This window comes from Telmatherina bonti (assembly GCF_933228915.1).
Source record: "Telmatherina bonti genome assembly, chromosome: 22".
Taxonomy (NCBI): Eukaryota; Metazoa; Chordata; class Actinopteri; order Atheriniformes; family Telmatherinidae; genus Telmatherina; species Telmatherina bonti.
Window position 1 is genome coordinate 28,417,766 of NC_136631.1, and position 22,127 is coordinate 28,439,892.

Here is a 22,127-nt window from a genome sequence, read left to right on the forward strand (position 1 = left end):
TCACCTCGCCTCGTGCTCACCTCGCCTCGTGCTCACCTCGCCTCGTGTTCACCCCGCCTCGTGTTCACCCCGCCTCGTGTTCACCTCGCCTCGTGCTCACCTCGCCTCGTGCTCACCTCGCCTCGTGCTCACCCCGCCTCGTGCTCACCTCGCCTCGTACTCACCCTGTTCACCCCGCCTCGTGCTCACCTCGCCTCGTGCTCACCTCGCCTCGTGCTCACCCCGCCTCGTGCTCACCTCGCCTCGTGCTCACCTCGCCTCGTGTTCACCCCGCCTCGTGCTCACCTCGCCTCGTGCTCACCTCGCCTCGTGTTCACCTCGCCTCGTGCTCACCTCGCCTCGTGCTCACCTCGCCTCGTGTTCACCTCGCCTCGTGCTCACCTCGCCTCGTACTCACCCTGTTCACCCCGCCTCGTGTTCACCTCGCCTCGTGCTCACCCCGCCTCGTGTTCACCTCGCCTCGTGCTCACCCCGCCTCGTGCTCACCCCGCCTCGTGCTCACCCCGCCTCGTGCTCACCTCGCCTCGTACTCACCCTGTTCACCCCGCCTCGTGCTCACCCCGCCTCGTGCTCACCCCGCCTCATGTTCACCCCGCCTCGTGCTCACCTCGCCTCGTACTCACCCTGTTCACCCCGCCTCGTGCTCACCTCGCCTCGTGTTCACCCCGCCTCGTGTTCACCCCGCCTCGTGTTCACCCCGCCTCGTGTTCACCCCGCCTCGTGCTCACCTCGCCTCGTGCTCACCCTGTTCACCCCGCCTCGTGTTCACCTCGCCTCGTGTTCACCCCGCCTCGTGTTCACCCCGCCTCGTGTTCACCCCGCCTCGTGTTCACCCCGCCTCGTGCTCACCTCGCCTCGTGTTCACCCCGCCTCGTGCTCACCTCGCCTCGTGCTCACCCTGTTCACCCCGCCTCGTGCTCACCTCGCCTCATGCTCACCTCGCCTCGTGCTCACACCGCCTCGTGCTCACCCCGCCTCGTGCACACCCCGCCACGCGCTCACCCTGCTCACCTCGCCACGTGGTCACCATGCTCACCTCGCCACGCGCACACCCTCATTGTCGTGGACGATGAACAGACGAGATAGAAACATTTTTCTTGCGGCTCAGAGAGCATGCAGGATGGAACAAGGTCAACTGTCTCCTTCCCACTAGGTGTCGGACGGAGCTCTACGCTGCTTCGCCTCGTTGGCCGACCGGTTTACTCGCCGTGGCGTAGACCCCGCCCCTTTAGCCAAACACGGCCTGACTGAGGAGCTGCTGTCCCGTATGGCGGCCGCTGGTGGTGTTGTGTCAGGCTCCTCCTCCTGTAAGCCGGGCCGGCCCTCCACAGGCGCTACGCCCTCTGCCCCTGACTCCAAGCTGAGCAACCAGGTGTCCACCATCGTCAGCCTCTTGTCCACTCTGTGCAGGGGCTCGCCGCTGGTCACACATGTAAGATAACACATTTGGAAAAGGAATTAGCTTGACTGTTCAGGGATCAGGAGTGTCTGAAGCACGTTGCCTCTCTGGTTGCTGCAGGACCTGCTGCGTTCAGCTCTACCCGACTCCATGGAGTCAGCTCTGGGAGGAGATGAGCGCTGTGTGCTGGACACCATGAGGCTGGTGGATCTCCTGCTGGTGCTCCTGTTCGAGGGACGAAAGGCGCTGCCGAAGTCTACTGCAGGCTCGGCGGGCCGAATCCCGGGGCTGCGCCGCCTGGACAGCTCAGGAGAGAGGTCCCACCGACAGCTCATCGACTGTATCCGCAGCAAGGACACGGACGCTCTGATAGACGCCATCGACACTGGAGGTGAGACCGCAGCCGGCATCGAAGCGGCAGTGCTTCTGTCAAACTTTGATGGATGCATATTTTTACTGTTACAATCCCTGCTAAACGAAGACATTCTGATATGCACAACCTGTATGGCGGGCTTTCATGACTGATGATGCGTGTCCTCCTGCAGCCTTCGAGGTGAATTTCATGGACGATGTGGGACAGACGCTGCTCAACTGGGCCTCCGCTTTCGGCACGCAGGAAATGGTAAAAACAAGCAGTCACAGAGACGGAAGCGTCTGGTTGTTTCAGAGATTAAAATGTGAGGCAGCAGTGAGCAGAATCCATCAACATGGATTTCTGTTGTGGTTAGGGAAGTTACGATACTTCATTTACACTTGCAACGTCTGAAAAAAATGATAATTCTGACAGCATGGCGACTTTTATTTTGCCTTTCCAGGCATCTGCAATCGAAGCAGGAAAGCGTTTTCTAGAAGCAGAGAGCCGTTCGTTAGGAGGGAATAATTCCTCCTCTCCTTTATGGCTGGAAAACATTTGTCTGCAAATATTCTCATCATTTCTTAATTTGACGCAGAATATATTGTTGAGGTAAGAAGTTGCTGATGGAGAGAGGATTTTTTAAACTCCTTTTAAATCGGTTAGCACATGCTAATTCTCTACAGACGTTAGCCTGAAGCTAACTTGGTTTCACAGAGACAGTATTCACTATTTCTAGTGATGTATTTTCTGTATGTCTGCTGAGTTTTATTATATTCCTAAGTAGAAGTTCAGCCTGGGATCTTTCCTGGGAGAATTATCTGCTGTTGTGTTTTACTCCATAATGTTACTTTATGAGAGAAGTGTTTGTTTCTGCCCCACGGTGGAGGTGGACTGGGAGTGGAGCTGGCAACGGACTGTCCCCACAGAGGAGAACCCTCTCAAAGTCGATGATTTGCAGTTCCAAGGGTCTAGGAATACTCCATAAAACAAAGCGACACAGTAGCTAAGTTAGCAGCATTATTGGGGAGCCGTGGTGGTGGATCTACTTCCTGTATTTGACTGGATTCCCCTCCACATGCTGCCTGAGTGGGCTGTCTTTAGGAACATGATTCATTATTTTTATTCTTTGAAGCTGAAATCAAGGTCGCACTCTGCTTTGCTCAGCTCTGCTTCCTTGTTTGCTCGTTCAGCTTTACAGTTCTACACGGTTAGGATGCAGACAAATGAAATCCTCCATCAGAGAAAGAGCGATTATGTGACAACATATGAAATTTTCTACAGGTATGATAAATGAGCCGATATTAACGTGAATGATACGATTTTGCACACGAGAAGTCACTCCAAATGTTACAGCTGCAATAACTTGTGAAAGCAAAAACACAAAGAACAATGATGTAATGTTGAGGAAGCCGGTTGTCCGTCTGCCAGAAGCGGCCACATCTGTTGGGTTGGAGACACGTTCGCAGGGAACCAGGGTTGCTCTCAGACAAGCTTTCAGTGACACAATGATTCCTTTGCTTCCTCACTCTGGATTTGTTCTAACTGTTCTCTTTGTTCCAGGTGGAGTTTTTATGTGAGCGCGGAGCAGATGTCAACAGAGGTCAGAGGTCATCCTCATTACACTATGCTGCCTGCTTCGGACGTCCACAAGTAGCCAAGGTAACGCACTCGCACTCAGATATGCGTCCTGCTTAGATTTAACTCTAGAATTAGCAAGATTTTCAGCCTGCAGCCCCATGCAGGTCGTGTTCAGGGTTGTATTTATGACATATAAATGTCATATTTCTATAAGAAAGGTCAGACCAGGTTTAACGTCTGCACCAAGATGTTGCATATCTTCTGTAAGTCTGTTGTGGAGAGTGCAGTCAGCTTTGCAGCATCTGCTGGGGTAGTAGCATCAGAACCATAGACTTGAAGAGAATCAACAAACTGATCCAGAAAGCTGCTTCTGTGCTTGGAGTAACTCTGGAGCCACTGGAGCTGATTGTCCAAAGAAGAATGCTGCAGAAGCTGATGAAGATGATGGAGGATTCTTCACACCCTCTCAACAACACAGTGAGGAAACAACAAAGTGTGTTCAGTGAGAGGCTTCTTCAGGTCCGATGTAAGACTGAAAGATACAGAAGATCATTCCTGCTAGCAACCATCAGCCTCCGGAACAAGACCTCCTTTAGTTAATTATATGCTACAATATTGAATTTCCCTTTGGGGATTAATAAAGTTTTCATTTCATTCATATTGTCCCTTCAGTGTATCAGGAAACGCCTGATCTGAAAGTTACTAACTGGATGGGGTGGGGGGTCTTTTAGGTGCTGAGCAAATCCTTTGTGTCAATAATTTACATAAAACAAGATGATGAGGTGTAAAAATCCCTCCAGAAATTCCACCAAAACTTTTGCCAGACTGGTAATTCTTGTGTTTAAACCTGCTCCACTGGTATGCTAGCAGTTCTTCAGTGTTTGACATCAGCCTGGCTGTGTGTTGCTTTCATTCAATGTTGTTTTGTACCTCTGCTCAGACTCTGCTGCGGCACGGAGCCAACCCAGACCTAAGAGACGAGGATGGAAAGACTCCTCTGGACAAAGCAAGAGAGAGAGGACACAGTGAGGTGGTGGCCATCCTGCAGTCTCCTGGTTAGTTCTCCTCCTACGGATGTTTCAGACACCAGGAAGCTATGCTAACATGTAGCATCGCAAAATGACAGAGAAAAACTCAATTTAAACCAGACATCGTCATTCAGACCAAACACACTTTAGACTCCAAGCAGCCAAATGACAACATCACATCCACACATACGGGTGTTGTTTCGCCCTGACATACATTAACACATCTGGAAAAGTGCTTTACTCCTTCCTAGGATTACTTTACTCCTTCCTAGGTTTACTTTACTCATTCCCGGGATTACTTTACTCCTTCCTAGGTTTACTTTACTCATTCCTAGGATTACTTGACTAATCCCCGGGATTACTTTACTCCTTCCTTGGATTACTTTACTCATTCCTAGGGTTACTTTACTCATTCCTATGTTTACTTCACTCATTTCTGGGATTACTTTACTCCTTCCTAGGTTTACTTTACTCCTTCCTAGGTTTGCTTTACTCCTTCCTAGGAATACTTGACTCATTCCCGGGATGACTTTACTCCTTCCTAGGATTACTTTACTCATTCCTAGGTTTACTTTACTCATTTCTGGGATTACTTTACTCCTTCCGAGGATTACATTACTTCTTCCTAGGATTGCTTCTTCTCAGGATTGCTTTACTCCTTCCCAGGGTTACTTTACTCCTTCCTAGGTGTGATGGGCCGAGCAGTGAAGCAGTCAGGCACAGGTTTAAAGTTCTAAAAATAGGGTTTTAATGTTGACCCCCAAAAAAAGTTGTTTTAACATAAATGAATAAATCAGGCCTATAAAAGAGGTCAACTTAGCAAAACTATAATCAAAGAATTTATAACAGAAGTAACTCAAGCAACAAAATGAAACAAACTGACCTAACAAATGACACACAAGGGTAAACTTAAATAGTGGCTGATCAGCCCAAACAAAACAGACAAAGGGGATGACGCACAAAAACCTAACTAAATGAACAGAAGAAAACCCTAAATTCCCCCTTCCATTTCTGCCACTGGTTCGGTCCAATTAGCTGGCTCCACCCCGTGGCCACTTGCTGGTTCACAGCCAAGGGACTGCAGCCACTGAAACTCAAGGAAAAAAACAAATGAAAACCAAACCATCACAACATAAACTAAAATGCACGCTTTTACAGAATAGCTGTGATGCTACATGAAATGGATGAATAAAAATATTGGTCTGCAAATTAAATCCTGGTTAAACAAAATAAATTAAGTGTATGTGTAATGCATTTGGACATAATGTATGTGTGGCTGTAGACACAGCCACCAAACTAAGATTACTTTACTCCTTGCTAGGATTGCTTTACTCCTTCCAGGATTACTTTACTCATTCCTAGGATTGCTTTACTCCTTCATAGGATTACTTCTCATTCCTAGGATTGCTTTACTCATTCCAAGATTACTTTACTCATTCCTAGGATTGCTTTACTCCTTCATAGGACTACTTTACTCATTCCAAGATTACTTTACTCATTCCAAGATTACTTTACTCATTCCAAGATTACTTTACTCCTTGCTAGGATTACTTTACTCCTTCCTGGGATTACTTTACTCCTTCCTAGGATTACTTTACTCCTTCCTAGGATTCCTACCCTCACCTATGGTCATGAGCTGTGGGTCGTGACGAAAGAACGAGATCTCGTATACAGGCGGCTGAAATGAGTTTCCTCAGGGTGGCCGGGCTCTCCATTAGAGATATGGTGAGGAGCTCGGTCATCCGGGAGGAGATCAGAGTAGAGCCACTGCTCCTCCGCATCAAGAGGAACCAGTTGAGGTAGCTCGGGCATCTGGTCAGGATGCCTCCTGGACCTCCCTGGTGAGGTGTTCCAGGCACGTCCCTCTGGGAGGAGATCCTGGGGAAGACCCAGGACACGCTGGAGGGATTATATCTCTCGGCTGGCCTGGGAACGCTTCGGGATCCTCCACGCAGAGTTGGCAAATGTGGCTGGGGAGAGGGAAGTCTGGGCTTCCCTGCTTAGGCTGCTGCCCCCGCGACCTGACCCCGGATAAGCGGCACGAAGACGAGACGAGACAAGCCTTATAAATCTGAATATTAATTTAATTTATTCTGAAATAAAAAATAGGCGTCATGATGTTAAACTCATTGTTCCTGTTTACTCCTCTGCTTCCCTAATTTATCTGCGCTGTTCTGAATTGTGAAGTGTGTTTGACTCTTTTTGTAGGTATAACTGAATGAATCCAGACCTTCTCTATTCAGATGCTCTTATTGAAGAGACATCTTTGTGTTTCAGGAGACTGGATGTGTCCAGTGAACAAAGGTGATGACAAGAGGAAGAAGGATGCGAGCAAAGAGGAGGAAGAGGGCAGTGAGCCCAGAGGAGACCCAGAAATGGCTCCCTTCTATCTGAAGAGGCTCCTCCCTGTTTTTGCACAAACTTTTCAGCAAACCATGCTGCCTTCTATTCGGTAAACTGACTAGCAGTCACAGTTTCTTCTGCTCATCGCTTCTCCATTATTTCTTTATTTTAGAGATGGTAGAGTCTTTTCAGTGTCTGCATGTGAACCGTTTGGCTCAGATCGCATCACATTTGTGTGTTGGTGGGTTTTAGGAAAGCCAGCCTGGCTCTAATCAGGAAGATGGTTCACTACAGCAGCGAGGTTCTGCTGAGGGAGGTGTGTGACGGTGAGACAGGGCATAACCTGCCAACGGTGCTGGTGGAGATCACTGCCACCGTCCTTGACCAGGAGGTAAACACCCCTTTCAAATGGAATGTGTGCTGGTTGTTACGCACATGGATAAATAATGGCTGTTTCTTATCCATCAGGACGATGACGACGGTCACCTCCTGGCTCTGCAGATCATCAGAGATCTGGTGGATAAAGGTGGAGACGTGTTCCTTGACCAGCTGGCCCGGCTGGGGGTCATCAACAAGGTGTCAACTCTGGCTGGACCGGCGTCTGATGACGAGAACGAGGATGAAGCAAAACCCGAGAAGGTAACGGAAAAGAAGAATTCTTTCTTTCCAGCAGGTCTGAGAGGCTTGTTTTATGTCATGTTAATATCCTGAAGAGGACCGAGTCTGTGCATTTCTGAGACGTTCATGGCCAAAAACAATCTCCAGTTTTTAAAGTGACTTGTGGTCTGAACAGATCTCCTCTGTGGCATGCTGCAGATGCTTTGAGTTCCATCTCAGACTGTGCAGGATGCAGATTAATGTTTAACATGTTGAAATGAGCATGGCTCGAGAAAGCCGCGCCCTCACAACACTTGTTCCTTTGAATAGAATTCAACTATGAGGCACGGTAGTGGAAGCTTGATGATCTGGCCTCATTTCCATTTTTCCTCTTTACGTTGTGTTTCTAACAGGATATGATTGTGATTGTCATGCAGGAGGAGGAGGTGCAGGAAGATGCTAAAGAAATCCAGCAGGGGAAGCCGTACCACTGGAGGGACTGGTCCATCATCAGAGGCCGCGACTGTCTCTACATCTGGTCAGATGCCGCTGCCCTTGAGCTTTCAAATGGCTCCAACGGCTGGTTTCGGTTCATCCTGGATGGGAAGCTTGCAACCATGTACTCTAGTGGGAGCCCAGAGGGGGGGTCAGACAGCTCAGGTATGATCGACAGCCCACACCTCTCCTTCTGTCTGTTATTTCCTGGTCTGATGGACGGTCCATCTCCCTGCGGCTGCAGAGTCTCGTAGTGAGTTCCTGGAAAAGCTGCAGCGGGCAAGGAGTCAGGTGAAACCAGTAACAACCAGTCAACCCATCCTGTCCGTCGTCGGCCCCACTAAACTCACCGTGGGGAACTGGTCTCTGACGTGCCTGAAAGAGGGAGAGATTGCCATCCACAACTCAGATGGGCAGCAGGCCACCATCCTGAAGGAGGACCTGCCGGGTTTTGTGTTCGAGTCGAACCGAGGAACCAAACACTCGTTCACTGCGGAGACGTCGCTGGGTGAGTCTGAGGTCGCTGGGTGAGTCTGAGGTCGCTGGGTGAGTCTGAGGTCGCTGGGTGAGTCTGAGGTCGCTGGGTGAGTCAGAAAGGCGGGACTTACTGGAAACTGACAGATATTTTTACTGCCTTGACTCGAACAATATTTCCATGATAATAGAGATTTATTTGTGTGTTGTTCTGTGTGTTTTTTATTTAAAGGATAAAATAAAATATTTAACTATTTAAACATGAAATTACTTGCAAAGATAGAAATGTGCTAAATTGGTCTTAAATGAAGTAGTTTGGGAAGTCGGCGCCGGGTCCAGAGCCGCCGCACCGGCAGAAAATACATAAAAAATCCGGCATTTCTGTCTTTTGATGCCATAATAACAGAATATTGTTGAAACACAGTAAAGCAAACTTAAGTCCTTTCTGTTGTGTGCTGAATAAATAAATCCTCCACGTTAACTCTGGATGTCTCTCAGAGAAGCAGATGAAAAGCCTGGAGGACCGCTACCTGGACTCTGGGGTCCACATCTGGCAAGCGTAGACGTCCAGCTGCCCTTTTAGCACAGTGGCTGCTGTTTGATGATTATCTGTAATATTAGGAATGTTTCACACTGACACAGAAACAAAGGCATCGTATTCAGACCAAAGCAACTGTCTGTGAAAAAGACACAAACGCTGCCAGTAAAAGGACAGTAGAAGGATACGATGTAGAGTCAACTCTCTGATGTGTCGACAGGCTCTGAGTTTGTAACTGGATGGACCGGGAAGCGAGGCCGAAAGCTGAAGTCCAAACTGGAGAAGACTAAGCAGAAGGTGAAGAGCATGGCCAGGGAGCTGTATGATGACCACTTCAAAGCTGTGGAGAGCATGCCCAGAGGAGTGGTGGTCACCCTGAGGAACATCTCCACGCAGCTGGAGTCTGCCTGGGAGCTGCACATCAGCCGACAGGTACAGAAACCCACCACACACACGCAGACGAGCATACTGGGTGGATCACAGTTGTAAACATTGATGTGTCTGTGTGTGACGTTCACAGTGTCTCGAAGGGGAGAACACGTGGAGAGACCTGATGAAAACGGCTCTGGAGAACCTGATTGTAGTTTTGAAGGATGAAAACACCATTTCTCCATATGAAATGTGCAGCAGTGGCCTGGTCCAGGCTCTGTTCACCGTCCTCAGCAATGTGAGCATGCTTTAGTTTTCTCTTCATTAGCAGGGAGACAGAACAGCCTGAGGTTTGCTGTTGCAGAAACCCAGCTGTTGGAAAGCGTTGCTGCTTCTCCAGCAGGCTGATGGATGGGGGCAGCGGGCTGATTCTGTGGCATCATCATGCGGAAGGTTTCTTCAGGACAGGAAAACCTTTTAAAATTTGGATTTAATTAATATTTTTAAATCATTTTGAAAAAAAGAAGAAACTTTTAGAAATTTTTCCGTAGAACCCACATGGCTGTAGTAGGATGTACCTGCAGTAGAGTTTAATATAAAAAAGCACATCTTACTTTAAAGAAGAAGCCACTGCAGTGGGACACGAAGCAGATCCAAGGGCAGATGAGCCGAAAGGTGAGGCCTTGTCTACGAACCGCTGTGTTCACGCTGGTTTGTGTTTGAAAAGCTGAGAGCATCATTCATCGGTGTGCAATCCCCAAACGCTGAACAAGACCTCGCTAAGATCCAGCTGGAAACAGAAATCCTCCTGATTTACCTGTCAAAGCAGCTGTTTCCATGGAAACTATTCCAACCTGGTGTGTAATTCCGTGCGTTTACATGGGAGTTTTAATTCCTGTTTAATTCCGAATAAAAGTTAATTCCACTTTAAACTGATAAAAAAACGACCATGTAAACACTTAATTCCTGATGCTGATTTCTATTCAGAATTAAACTTAATTCCGATGTAAGCGGCTGGTTTATTTGCATTTAATTCCTCTGTCATGTAAACCTTCATTCCACTTGATTCCGGTCGTTCTGAGCATGCTCGTTACCTTGTCCTGTCCTGATGACGCGCGTTGTTTTGCCTCCCGTTGAGCTGGAACTTCACATTTATAATAAAAACAGCGGTGAAACTGGTACTTATTAAGTAGTTTTTACAAGTTAGGACTGAAAAGACGAGAAGCAGGGAGCCAACTTTGTTTATTTCCGGTATACGTCATACGTCACGTGCACCCTCTGTCCAATCAGAACCCTTCCCAACCCACCGCTCTAAAGAGGAATTGAGTAAGGACATGATTCATGTAAACCTTCATTCAGATTTATTATCTTCTTCTAAACTTTCATGTAAATACGTTCATTCCAAATTATTTAATTCTGAATGAAGAAACACCATGTAACCGTAGCCAGTGTGTGAACATTGAAGCAGAACGGTCCTGTGTGACGTGCAGAAGGATGCATCACAGATGCAGAGGGCTGCAGAGTAATTATCATATGTGGTGTTTGCAGAAGAAAAGGCCAAGTAGACGCAGCAGCGCAATACTCACGCAGTCCTCCTGCAAACAGCACGCTGCCATCTCCCCAAGTGGGAAAACGTGCCTTGTTGTGCGCTAACGTCTCGTCAGAGCATTGCCGATTCAGTGTTCACGTGATTCCATGATGGGTTGGGAAAATCCGTTTGGTTTGAGGCATACGGATCACTTCTATCCTTTGCAATCAGTATGTGTGGCTCCATGTAGCGAGTGTGACTGGAGAGAGTGGGCTCCTCCATCAGGGAGCTAAAAACCCGCCTCATGATCTGCTCGGGCTTCTCACAAACAGGCAGGCTGCTGGGCGTCATGTTTCACCTGGCAGGTTACAGCTGATCCTAGCTTCTAATGTATTTGTCTGATAGGAGCTAGAGCACTGTTTGGGATGAGTCCCACATTAGACTCCCCTGGAGGTATATAAAGGATTCATGTGCAAATGTTTAAACCATCAGAAATGGACGATCATGTTATACATCAGTGGTGGAATAAAGGTTCCTGGAAGCAGCCTGGCTGAGGAAACGTTGCCAGGAGGGTCCGAGTGGCCAGAGGGCTTGTAACTCTGGTCGCCTGCACTGAACCAACGCTGCTGCAACGTGGAGAAATGTTTCTGGGTATTTTTACGCTAAAGTCATCCAACTCTCACAATTCTCTGCTCGCATAGAGAAACATTGAACTGAAGTTTGTTTAATGCTTCCACATATTTCTCCTTTTCTCATCCTACGTCGGATCATTCTGGGAAGCATTAAAATAAAATTGTAAAAAGAAAAGATGTTTCCAGAAATATTTGTCTGTCCTGAAAGCAGCAGCTCTGCTCAGCCTCTCTGGTTTTACAGCTGCTTTTCCTCATGTGTGTTTTTATACAGAGTGTTGAACCTGACATGAAGCACGATTGTAAGCCTTTAATGGAACGGATCAATGTCTTTAAAGCGGCTTTCAGCGAGAATGAAGACAACGAAAGGTAACCAGACTCCACTCCTACGTTAGTATCTGTCTGTCTATCGCTTCAGTTCAATTCAGCTTTATTAGTACAGTGCCACTTAGCAACAAAGTCGTCTCAGGGCTTTACAGACACACCAGTTCAAGCCAATTCATAAGCAGCCGCTAATACAAACAAACGGATCGAGTCATGACTTGGATCCAATCCTGAGCTGCACGAGGCGACAGTGGGAAGGAAAAAACTCCCCTTTAACAGGAAGAAAACCTCCGACAGAACCCGGCTCAGGGAGGGCAGCCATCTGCCTCGACTGGTTGGGGTGGAGAGGACAGGAAAGACAGATCAACATGTACAACTGCACTTATTCAGGAAGACCTGCGGGAAAAAGGAGAAATAAGTTAATGATGGAAATACTGTCATGTATTTATACATGAGGGAAAAGGAGGAAGGTACTACTCAGATCAGGTGACGTCTCCATGGCTGCATGACTAATAGATGGCCGGACTATCCCTGCCTATAGGAGCATCACCTGGACAGGTACATGCAGACTCCACCTTATGAGATGTTCGTCTCCTGACTGTTAGAAAAACTTCTTTTTAATGAATCTATCGTTTCACACTGGTACTTCTACAAATCTGTCTGCTGCAAAAACTCCCTTACGCATAATCCAGTTTACCAGTCAGATTACAGCTGATGACGTGTGTGTGTGTGTGTGTGTGTCTGTGTGTGCGTGTGTGTGCGCACGCAGCCGACCAGCTGTTGCCTTAATCCGAAAACTGATAGCAGTTCTGGAGTCAATAGAGCGTCTACCTCTGCACCTGTATGACTCGCCGGGATCTTCGTACAACCTGCAGGTGAGTCGATGTCTTCTGCATCAAGGTGTGAGCTCTGAGAAGCTCCCATCAGCTTCAGCACTGTGTGCACGCTGTTGATGTGTGTGTGTGTGTGTGTGTGCATCAGATCTTGACAAGGAGGCTGCGCTTCCGCCTGGAGCGAGCGCCGGGGGAGACAGCGCTGATCGATCGGACGGGTCGCATGCTGAAGATGGAGCCGCTCGCCACTGTGGAGTCTCTGGAGCAGTACCTGCTGAAGATGGTGAGTCCATACTGAGCATGCTCGCTGACTCGGACCAGACCCAGTCTGAAAATGCACATGAAGCCAGACCAACGTTCCCAAATGATGTTTAGGTTTTAAATAAGTCCTGCATCCAAACACCGACAGTCCTGCTGCTCCTTGGTGTTGCTCATTAAGTAGATGTTATTCCAGCAGAATTCCCCGGAAACTCCCGTTCCCACACTTTCCTGCTGCTTCAGGCAGAAACAGGGAATGAAAAGCCACTCTGATAAAACATCTGGTTGAAGTCCGTTGTCTGGACTTCCATGATCTCCCACAGGGGAAGTAATCAGGCCTGCGTCTCCATCTTCCTCCTCCAGGTGGCCAAACAGTGGTACGACTTTGAGCGTTCATCTTTTGTTTTTGTGAGGAAACTGAGAGAAGGACAAACCTTCACCTTCAGACACCAGCACGACTTTGATGAGAACGGGATCATCTACTGGGTTGGAACCAACGCCAAGTAAGAGCCGCCGCCACAGACACCACAAGGTCTGGGACAGTTTTTACTGGGGCATAATGCAGACTCACGATAGAACAGGAAAAACGACACGGAGACTCCGTCTCAGCCGGACGGAATCTCCGTCCGGAATGAGTCGGAGACTCCGTCCAGACGGAGACCGACCGGAATGAGTCGGAGACTCCGTCCAGATGGAGACCGACCGACCGGAGTGAGTCGGAGACTCCGTCCTCTGGTGCGGCTACAGCAGGGCAAGAGGGACAAACTTACCAGTCGGAGCGCGGCCCTTCATGTTCTGATTTTTTCATTTCCAGCTTTATTTTGTGCAACATCAGATTTTACTTCGTTTTTTTTCTTAACATTTTGTGTGACATCTGGTTCCCAGTCCAGTTTTTACCAGTGGCCACTGGGAATCTCTGACTGGGAGACTCAGACTGGGAGACTGGCAATGTCAGACTGGGAGACTCAGACTGGGAACTAGAAGGTGGAGTGGGATTAGATGAAGATAAGTTCCTGGTTCCTGATGTAAAGTGTCCGTGTCATGACTCAGACTTGTTCTTGTTGCATCAGGACGGCCTATGAGTGGGTTAACCCTGCAGCTTACGGCCTGGTGGTGGTCACCTCGTCGGAGGGCCGTAACCTCCCATACGGACGGCTGGAGGACATCTTAAGTCGGGATAGCTCCGCCCTCAACTGCCACACCAACGATGACAAGAACGCTTGGTTTGCCGTTGACCTCGGCCTGTGGGTCATCCCGTCGGCATACACGCTGAGGCACGCCAGGTAGCCTAACACCCCGCATGCCAACAGAGACACAATGAGGACTTGATCTAACCTGTACTGCTGGGTTATTCCCTCTTCATCTTCCTCTGCTTCATCCCGTGTCAGGGGTTACGGCCGCTCCGCCCTGAGGAACTGGGTTTTCCAGGTATCGAAGGACGGTCAGAACTGGTCCACTCTGTACACGCACATAGATGATGGCAGCCTCAATGAACCTGGGTACGACCTCTCACCTGAACCTTACAGCTCCAGTCTGAAGACACGATGCACTGAATATTTCCTGTTGTAATTTCCTCGGTTTATAGCAGGCAGATCCGATCAGGCCGTGTATTTGCTTCATGCTGTGCTCTTGTGGTTTTCCCAGTTCTACGGCAACGTGGCCTCTGGACCCGTCCAAAGAGGAGAAGCAGGGCTGGAGGCACATCCGGATCAAACAGATGGGGAAGAACGCCAGCGGTCAGACACACTACCTGTCGCTGTCTGGACTGGAGCTGTATGGCACCGTCACTGCTGTCTGCGAGGACCAGCTGGGTGAGGACGTCTTGTGTGGTCAGAGCTTCAGGGACAGGGTCGAAGGTCAACACGTGTGTGGAGGTGTTTGGGTTGGAAGCCGACTCTTCAGATCTTCAGACGTGGCGTTTCTGTTGTCTCCTTCGCTCCACGCTTCAGTTCTGCAGACAGTTTAAACTGGAAGTCTCTATTTAGCTTTAGCTCTGCTCAGGATGAACGTTTGACCTCCATCACCCGACGGCGAGCTGGTCTCTGATCTTACAGCAGCTTTTCCACTTTAAACAGCGTCCCACCAGTCCCTGCTACATGTTTGCTTCCACTTTGCACAAGTGGTCCCAGCCTCCTCTGTGCCGGGGGGGAAGCGCCTCCTCTGGGCCTCCTCTGTGCCGGGGGGAAGCGCCTCCTCCAGGCCTCCTCTGTGCCGGGGGGGAAGCGCCTCCTCCAGGCCTCCTCTGTGCCGGGGGGGAAGCGCCTCCTCCAGGCCTCCTCTGTGCCGGGGGGGAAGCGCCTCCTCCAGGCCTCCTCTGTGCCGGGGGGGAAGCGCCTCCTCCAGGCCTCCTCTGTGCCGGGGGGGAAGCGCCTCCTCCAGGCCTCCTCTGTGCCGGGGGGGAAGCGCCTCCTCCAGGCCTCCTCTGTGCCGGGGGGGAAGCGCCTCCTCCGGGCCTCCTCTGTGCCGGGGGGGAAGCGCCTCCTCCGGGCCTCCTCTGTGCCGGGGGGGAAGCGCCTCCTCCGGGCCTCCTCTGTGCCGGGGGGAAGCGCCTCCTCCAGGCCTCCTCTGTGCCGGTGGTATGCGCCTCCTCTGTGCCGGGGGGAAGCGCCTCCTCCAGGCCTCCTCTGTGGGGAGATGCAGCTCAGTGCTGGCTCACAGCGGTCCAGCTCGGCACCGTCAGTGAAGGCGTCTCCCCCTGTAGTCCAGTGACCTTTACGGCTCAAATGAGGAGTTTTTACACCTTTATGGTGACGTTTTGTTACAGATGCGTTTCATTTACTCAACATGCCGCGATGCTGCGGTTCGGGTAGACCCACAGGAATGCTTTCAGGCATGATGGATCGGCTGTTTTGGTTCAGACACCATCTTTTATGGAATCTCTCACGTTAATGAGTCGCTGTAACGGACCCTTTGGCTCTGTTCTCCAGGTAAAGCTGTGAAGGAGGCCGAGGCCAACCTCCGCCGCCAGCGCCGCCTCTTCCGTTCCCAGGTCATGAAGTACATTGTCCCAGGCGCACGGGTCGTTCGGGGCATTGACTGGAAGTGGCGAGACCAGGATGGAAACCCAGCGGGGGAGGGCACCGTCACTGGCGAGGCTCACAACGGTAAGACACGCACCAGTTAACGGAAACTTGCAGACTGAACACTGGGACCAGCTGTGTTGTTCTGTCTGCCTGATGCAGGAAAAGCTCTTCTATTCAGCAGAAGTCAGAAATTTTTCTGTCTTTGGGACTCTGGATGTGGGCAGATGTTCGTCGCATCAGGCTTTCATTTGCACATACCGTTGTGACGCAGTGGCGTGAAGTCAGTAACACTAAGGGGTCATGCTGACCTGCAGCTGATGGTCGGCGTTCACGCCGTTCTGCACAGCCACCTGCTTTTATTCCACAAACACTGCAGGTTGTTCAGAGTGGAGCGGAACACGGTGTTTACCTGCAGCTCAGCGGAGTTTCACCATCGTCTGTAAAAGTAAAGCCACAACTAGTACAGTGTGGTTTATCTGAGACTGGGTCAGCAGCTCCTGGATGGGACTTCAGAGGTTTCTCTTCCCAGCAAAGTTTATCCTTGGATCTGCTCAGATGTTGATGAAACATACCTCTGACTCTCTGGATCTGGATCTGCAGGGACTGCTCCTCCAGAAGGCACACTAAAACCACTGCAGGGAGAAGAACCTGGATCTGAATCACCTGACACCTGAGTCAGGTCAGCAGATCTTCTCCTACCTGCAGCTGAGCGATCCAGCTCCTCATTGTGTCAGGAGATCCGTCAGCTGAACATCCTAAATCTACCCTGAACTTTGTTGGACACGCAGCAGACAGAGCTGAAATGATCTGTTTTCTTTCTTTACCTGTCCAGCGTTAGACAGGTTTACTCTGCCAAGGCTGGCATGAACACGGCTGCCCCGATGTTCTCGATATTTCTACTATTGTTTTTATTCACATCATCATCGGGCCTGGCAAGGAGGGAAAAAGAGGAAAGTGTGTCTAATCTGCTAAAAACACATTATTGGTAAAACAAAATAAACTACAACAGTAATACAACTACAGACAGAAAGTATAACGATATGCAAAGAGAAAATAAACATCAAAACGACCTGAACACACAATGTGTGGAACATCCTGCAGAGAGACCGAACACACAAACATTTAGTAGCAAGCAGGGGAGATGAAAGTCCAACCCAGGCCCCCCAGGAACCCCCAGGACCTCCAGGGCCCAGCAGGCCCCCCAGGACCTCCAGGGCCTAATGAACACAGATCCAGGCAGCCAAAGCAGAGAGCGCCGGCGTCCCCGAGCTGCAGCCCGTTACTCTCCTGGAGGAAAGTCATTCCAGCCCCGTCCTCCAGCTGATGAGGTCGGCTCCTCCTCCATCGCTCCACGACCACACCGTCCGGTCCGTTCCTGCTCCTCCCTGCTGTCGCCTAGCAACAACATCCGCCCATCCAGAAACTCACACCGTGTTACAGTTGGATTGTGGTTACGGCTGCAAGCCATCGTTTCCCTGCGGAGCAACCGATCCCCAGACTCAGACATGCTGAAAACGTTCAGGATGACCAGACTATCAGGAAAGTGATGGATTTAGCCGTTCCCACCTGGGAATGTTCACGGTCTGTTGTCATCCATTAAACGGTGGAGCCAGTCTGTTTGGGAAGCACCTGTTCATTTCCACCACCTGGGTCGCGTAGCGATTTCTTTCTGCTTGTCTTGTTTTCAGAAAGTCAGACCAAGAGGTCGCAGATAGATCAGGTCTAAACATAGATCTATAGATCATCTGGTTTAGGTCTGTAGACATTCAGAACATCTGGTTTAGATCTGTAGAACATCTGGTTTAGGTCTGTAGACATTCAGAACATCGGGTTTAGGTCTGTAGAACATCTGGTTTAGGTCTGTAGACATTCAGAACATCGGGTTTAGGTCTGTAGAACATCTGGTTTAGGTCTGTAGACATTCAGAACATCGGGTTTAGGTCTGTAGAACATCTGGTTTAGGTCTGTAGACATTCAGAACATCGGGTTTAGGTCTGTAGAACATCTGGTTTAGGTCTGTAGACATTCGGAACATCTGGTTTAGGTCTAGACATTCAGAACATCGGGTTTAGGTCTGTAGAACATCTGGTTTAGGTCTGTAGACATTCGGAACATCGGGTTTAGGTCTGTAGAACATCTGGTTTAGGTCTGTAGAACATCTGGTTTAGGTCTGTAGACATTCGGAACATCTGGTTTAGGTCTGTAGAACATCTGGTTTAGGTCTGTAGACATTCAGAACATCTGGTTTAGGTCTGTAAAACATCTGGTTTAGGTCTGTAGAACATCTGGTTTAGGTCTGTAGACATTCAGAACATCTGGTTTAGGTCTGTAAAACATCTGGTTTAGGTCTGTAGAACATCTGGTTTAGGTCTGTAGACATTCAGAACATCTGGTTTAGGTCTGTAGAACATCTGGTTTAGGTCTGTAGACATTCGGAACATCGGGTTTAGGTCTGTAGAACATCTGGTTTAGGTCTGTAGACATTCAGAACATCTGGTTTAGGTCTGTAGAACATCTGGTTTAGGTCTGTAGACATTCAGAACATCTGGTTTAGGTCTGTAGAACATCTGGTTTAGGTCTGTAGACATTCGGAACATCTGGTTTAGGTCTGTAGAACATCTGGTTTAGGTCTGTAGACATTCGGAACATCGGGTTTAGGTCTGTACAGACTAGAAGTCCTACCATCGGCAGTAGATCCAGTCTCTGGTAACGTCTCCATGGTTCACTTTAATCCCGTTGTTTCCCTGTCAGTCCAAGATGTTTCACGGCGTTTGGGTAGTTAAACAGAAAAGCCAAACTAGATGTGCAGTATTTTCACTTCCAACAACACAAGCAGAAATGGACAAATGATAAACTGGTATCACGGCTACAAAGAAACCAATAAAAGCATTTGTTCTGCTGCTGTTGACCAGTACGGCGGTGTTGGGATGTCCCTCTGGACGTCTCCTCCCGTCCTGAACACAAACACAAGTCAGTCGATCCCTTTGGGAGAACAGAGACTCTCCTGTCATAAATGAAATGAAGCCATAGTGCTGTGCGTTGGTTAGCATGGCGTCCGCGCAGCAACAAGACCGCCGGTCCCTGGTAGGTGTTGGGGTGGGGGCTGCAGAAAAAGGTTGGGAAGCACTGACCTGAAGGGTGACCACAGACTTGGCTGCTACCGTGCTGATAATGACAGACGGGACAGCAGTCAGGGACACCGGGGTCTGGAGTCGCACTCTTCACCAGCTGCTGGGTTGTTACCCCCCGACTGAGACGTCTGGGAGCGCCAACCACATTCTCAGAGTCATCAGGATCTCAGTCGGAGCTTTTCCACAAGTTTCACTCTGATGCACTTCAGTGTTTGTGTCTCTTATCGAGTGCACTTTCATCCAGTCTGTTGAATCATCTGAAGTCCTCGGATTCTTCTTTCATCCTTTCTTTCTCTTCTTTCTGTCTTCCTTTCTTCGTTTTTGTTCCTTTCTGCAGCTGGAATCTTTCCTTCCACAGTGAAACAGCGTCTCGTGGACATTCCCGCAATATTAAAGAAATGCAAAACAAAACCGTAGTCAAACTGCAAACAGGCGTGTTGCTGTCCACGTGATGCATTCAATGACCAGGATTTCTTTTCTCTGTGGCTCATGTGCTGGTCTGCAGCTGCAGTCGATGCCCATCATCCGGTCCGAGTGGAGTTTAGACAGAAGAGGAAAATAACAGAACAGAATTATTAAAGTTCTTGAAGAGCTGTCTGGAGAGGAAATGAGTAAAAGCTGCAAACTTGGCGTAACTGGAAAGCACTAAATACATTTATAGCAGCCTGCAGCGACAGCTTGACCTGGTGGTGTTTATTCATCCCCCACTGGGACAAGAGCTGCAGTCACATGACCAGCAGTGCTGCCTCCTAATGGAGCTTCTCGTAGTTAAAACGGTGGAAGGTTGATGCTGCGAGGACGTCCCTGCCATCAGTTTCATCTGTCTCACCGTTAAACACTGAAAGGTGAAAAGGTCAACAGCTACATTTCCTCCAGCTTCCATCTACCGTTGCTTCTTTCAACACAACCACAGCGCCTGTAATGAACGGATGTGCGTTGCTACGGCGACCAGGTGAGGGTTTCCGCCCAGAGCTTGAGTCACTGATGTACCTGTGGCAGGTGTATGAAGCTGTGATGTAAAAGCCGTGAAGACATGGCAGTTGTTTCCAGCCTGAAACTGGTCTTGGTTACTGGAAAAGGGATTAAATTCTCACCTGAATCTCCTGCCACTTTATGAACCGCTGATGTTTCCCGTTGTTCTGATCATGATGGTGAAAGAAAAGAAGAAAGTTGTTTGCTTTCATTGTGACTTTAGAGGAGAATGAATGTGATGTGGTACTCTGTGGAGCTGTTCTGACTGTAAGCCGCTTGTCTGCTGTCCACCTCCCTCTACCACTCTCTCTCTCTCTCTCTCTCTCTCTGTTTCCCTCTCTGCCGGTCTCTGACATCCATCCGTCCGTCTCCCTCCTATCTCTTTGTCCATCCAGGCTGGATTGATGTAACCTGGGATGCTGGCGGCTCTAACTCTTACCGTATGGGCGCTGAAGGGAAGTTTGACCTCAAGCTTGCTCCAGGGTATGACCCTGAGTCGGCTGCATCAGCGCCATCACCCAAACCTGTCTCATCCACTGTTTCAGGTCCCGCCTCCTGCACGGTGGGACCCTCTGTGACTCCGGTGGCCATCGGCGGAACCACCACCACTGCTTCCTCCTCGTCGTCCTCCACCTCGTCATCTTCACAGCAGCCTTCTTGGAGTAGCCTGGTGAAAAATAACTGTCCTGATAAGGGTGGGGCCAGCTCCTCCAGCAGGAAGGGAAGCAGCAGCTCCGTCTGCAGCGTGGCTTCCTCCTCTGACATTAGTTTGAGCTCTGCAGCCGGGCTGCCCGGCGCTGGGGGCCTGCAGCTGGAGAGGAAGGCAGAAGGACTGCTTCTGGACCAGGGTGTCGGGGTCGGGGTGGGGGTGGGGGGGTTGGGCTCAGAGGGACATCAGCAGGAGCCCATCGTCGTGCTGTCTTCTGCAGCGGAAGGTGAATCTGGTTCAGCGTCCAGCTCTGGCACACTGACTGCCGACGCATCCGCCGCTGCAGACGGACATCGCCCTGATGCCGGGACGGCCACCACTGACCCGGCGACGGCCATATCCATGGGACTGGTGAGCGTCAGCTCCCCGGACGTCAGCTCCGTGTCTGAGTCTTCCAGCAAGGACACACACTCTCAAAGGCCTCTGTGCTCAGCGGCAAACACACGGCTGTCCGTCAGCTCCCTGTTGGCCGCTGGCGCCCCCATGAGCTCCAGCGCCAGCGTTCCCAACCTGTCGTCCCGAGAAGCCAGCCTCATGGAGTCCTTTGTCCGCCGCGCGCCCAACATGTCGCGGACCAACGCCACCAACAACATGAATCTCAGCCGCAGCAGCAGTGACAACAACACCAACACACTCGGCAGGAACGTCATGAGTACCGCAAGTAAGTACTTCATCATGACCATAGTAGTAGTACCACAGTAACACTACCACCATCAGTAGTACCACAGTAACACTACCACCATCAGTAGTACCACAGTAACACTACCACCATCAGTAGTACCACAGTAACACTACCACCATCAGTAGTACCACAGTAACACTACCACCATCAGTACTACCACAGTAACACTACCACCATCAGTAGTACCACAGTAACACTACCACCATCAGTACTACCACAGTAACACTACCATCATCAGTAGTACCACAGTAACACTACCACCATCAGTACTACCACAGTAACACTACCATCATCAGTAGTACCACAGTAACACTACCATCATCAGTAGTACCACAGTAACACTACCACCATCAGTACTACCACAGTAACACTACCATCATCAGTAGTACCACAGTAACACTACCACCATCAGTACTACCACAGTAACACTACCATCATCAGTAGTACCACAGTAACACTACCACCATCAGTAGTACCACAGTAACACTACCACCATCAGTACTACCACAGTAACACTACCATCATCAGTAGTACCACAGTAACACTACCACCATCAGTAGTACCACAGTAACACTACCACCATCAGTACTACCACAGTAACACTACCATCATCAGTAGTACCACAGTAACACTACCACCATCAGTACTACCACAATACTTCAGTAGTACAGAGGAACATTGTGTGTCTGACGTCTGAGGCTAATTGAACCTCATGTTGACTAACTAGAAATTCGTAACTTATATTAAATATTAGTTCCGTTTATTAAAACGATCAACATGTTACTATCTTCTATGTTATCTTCATGTCCTGCTACTTGGTCCTGCGATCGGACCCTCTGGTGGGCCGTGTGTTTGGTTAGAT

General features: G+C 49.6%; 1 protein-coding gene across 1 annotated transcript in view; it reads left to right on the forward strand.

Moving 5' to 3' along the window:
* Positions 1–22,127, forward strand: part of hectd1 (HECT domain containing 1) — a 55,170-nt gene that overhangs the window by 11,296 nt on the left and 21,747 nt on the right. Inside the window, 21 exon segments of the mRNA XM_079262223.1 lie at positions 1,154–1,432; positions 1,520–1,790; positions 1,945–2,021; positions 3,315–3,413; positions 4,273–4,387; positions 6,638–6,812; positions 6,956–7,094; positions 7,172–7,342; positions 7,738–7,960; positions 8,040–8,303; positions 9,028–9,239; positions 9,328–9,474; positions 11,608–11,702; positions 12,427–12,532; positions 12,639–12,773; positions 13,112–13,251; positions 13,819–14,031; positions 14,137–14,247; positions 14,393–14,559; positions 15,676–15,852; positions 20,270–21,244. Coding sequence (XP_079118349.1) covers positions 1,154–1,432; positions 1,520–1,790; positions 1,945–2,021; positions 3,315–3,413; positions 4,273–4,387; positions 6,638–6,812; positions 6,956–7,094; positions 7,172–7,342; positions 7,738–7,960; positions 8,040–8,303; positions 9,028–9,239; positions 9,328–9,474; positions 11,608–11,702; positions 12,427–12,532; positions 12,639–12,773; positions 13,112–13,251; positions 13,819–14,031; positions 14,137–14,247; positions 14,393–14,559; positions 15,676–15,852; positions 20,270–21,244 — 4,291 coding nt within the window.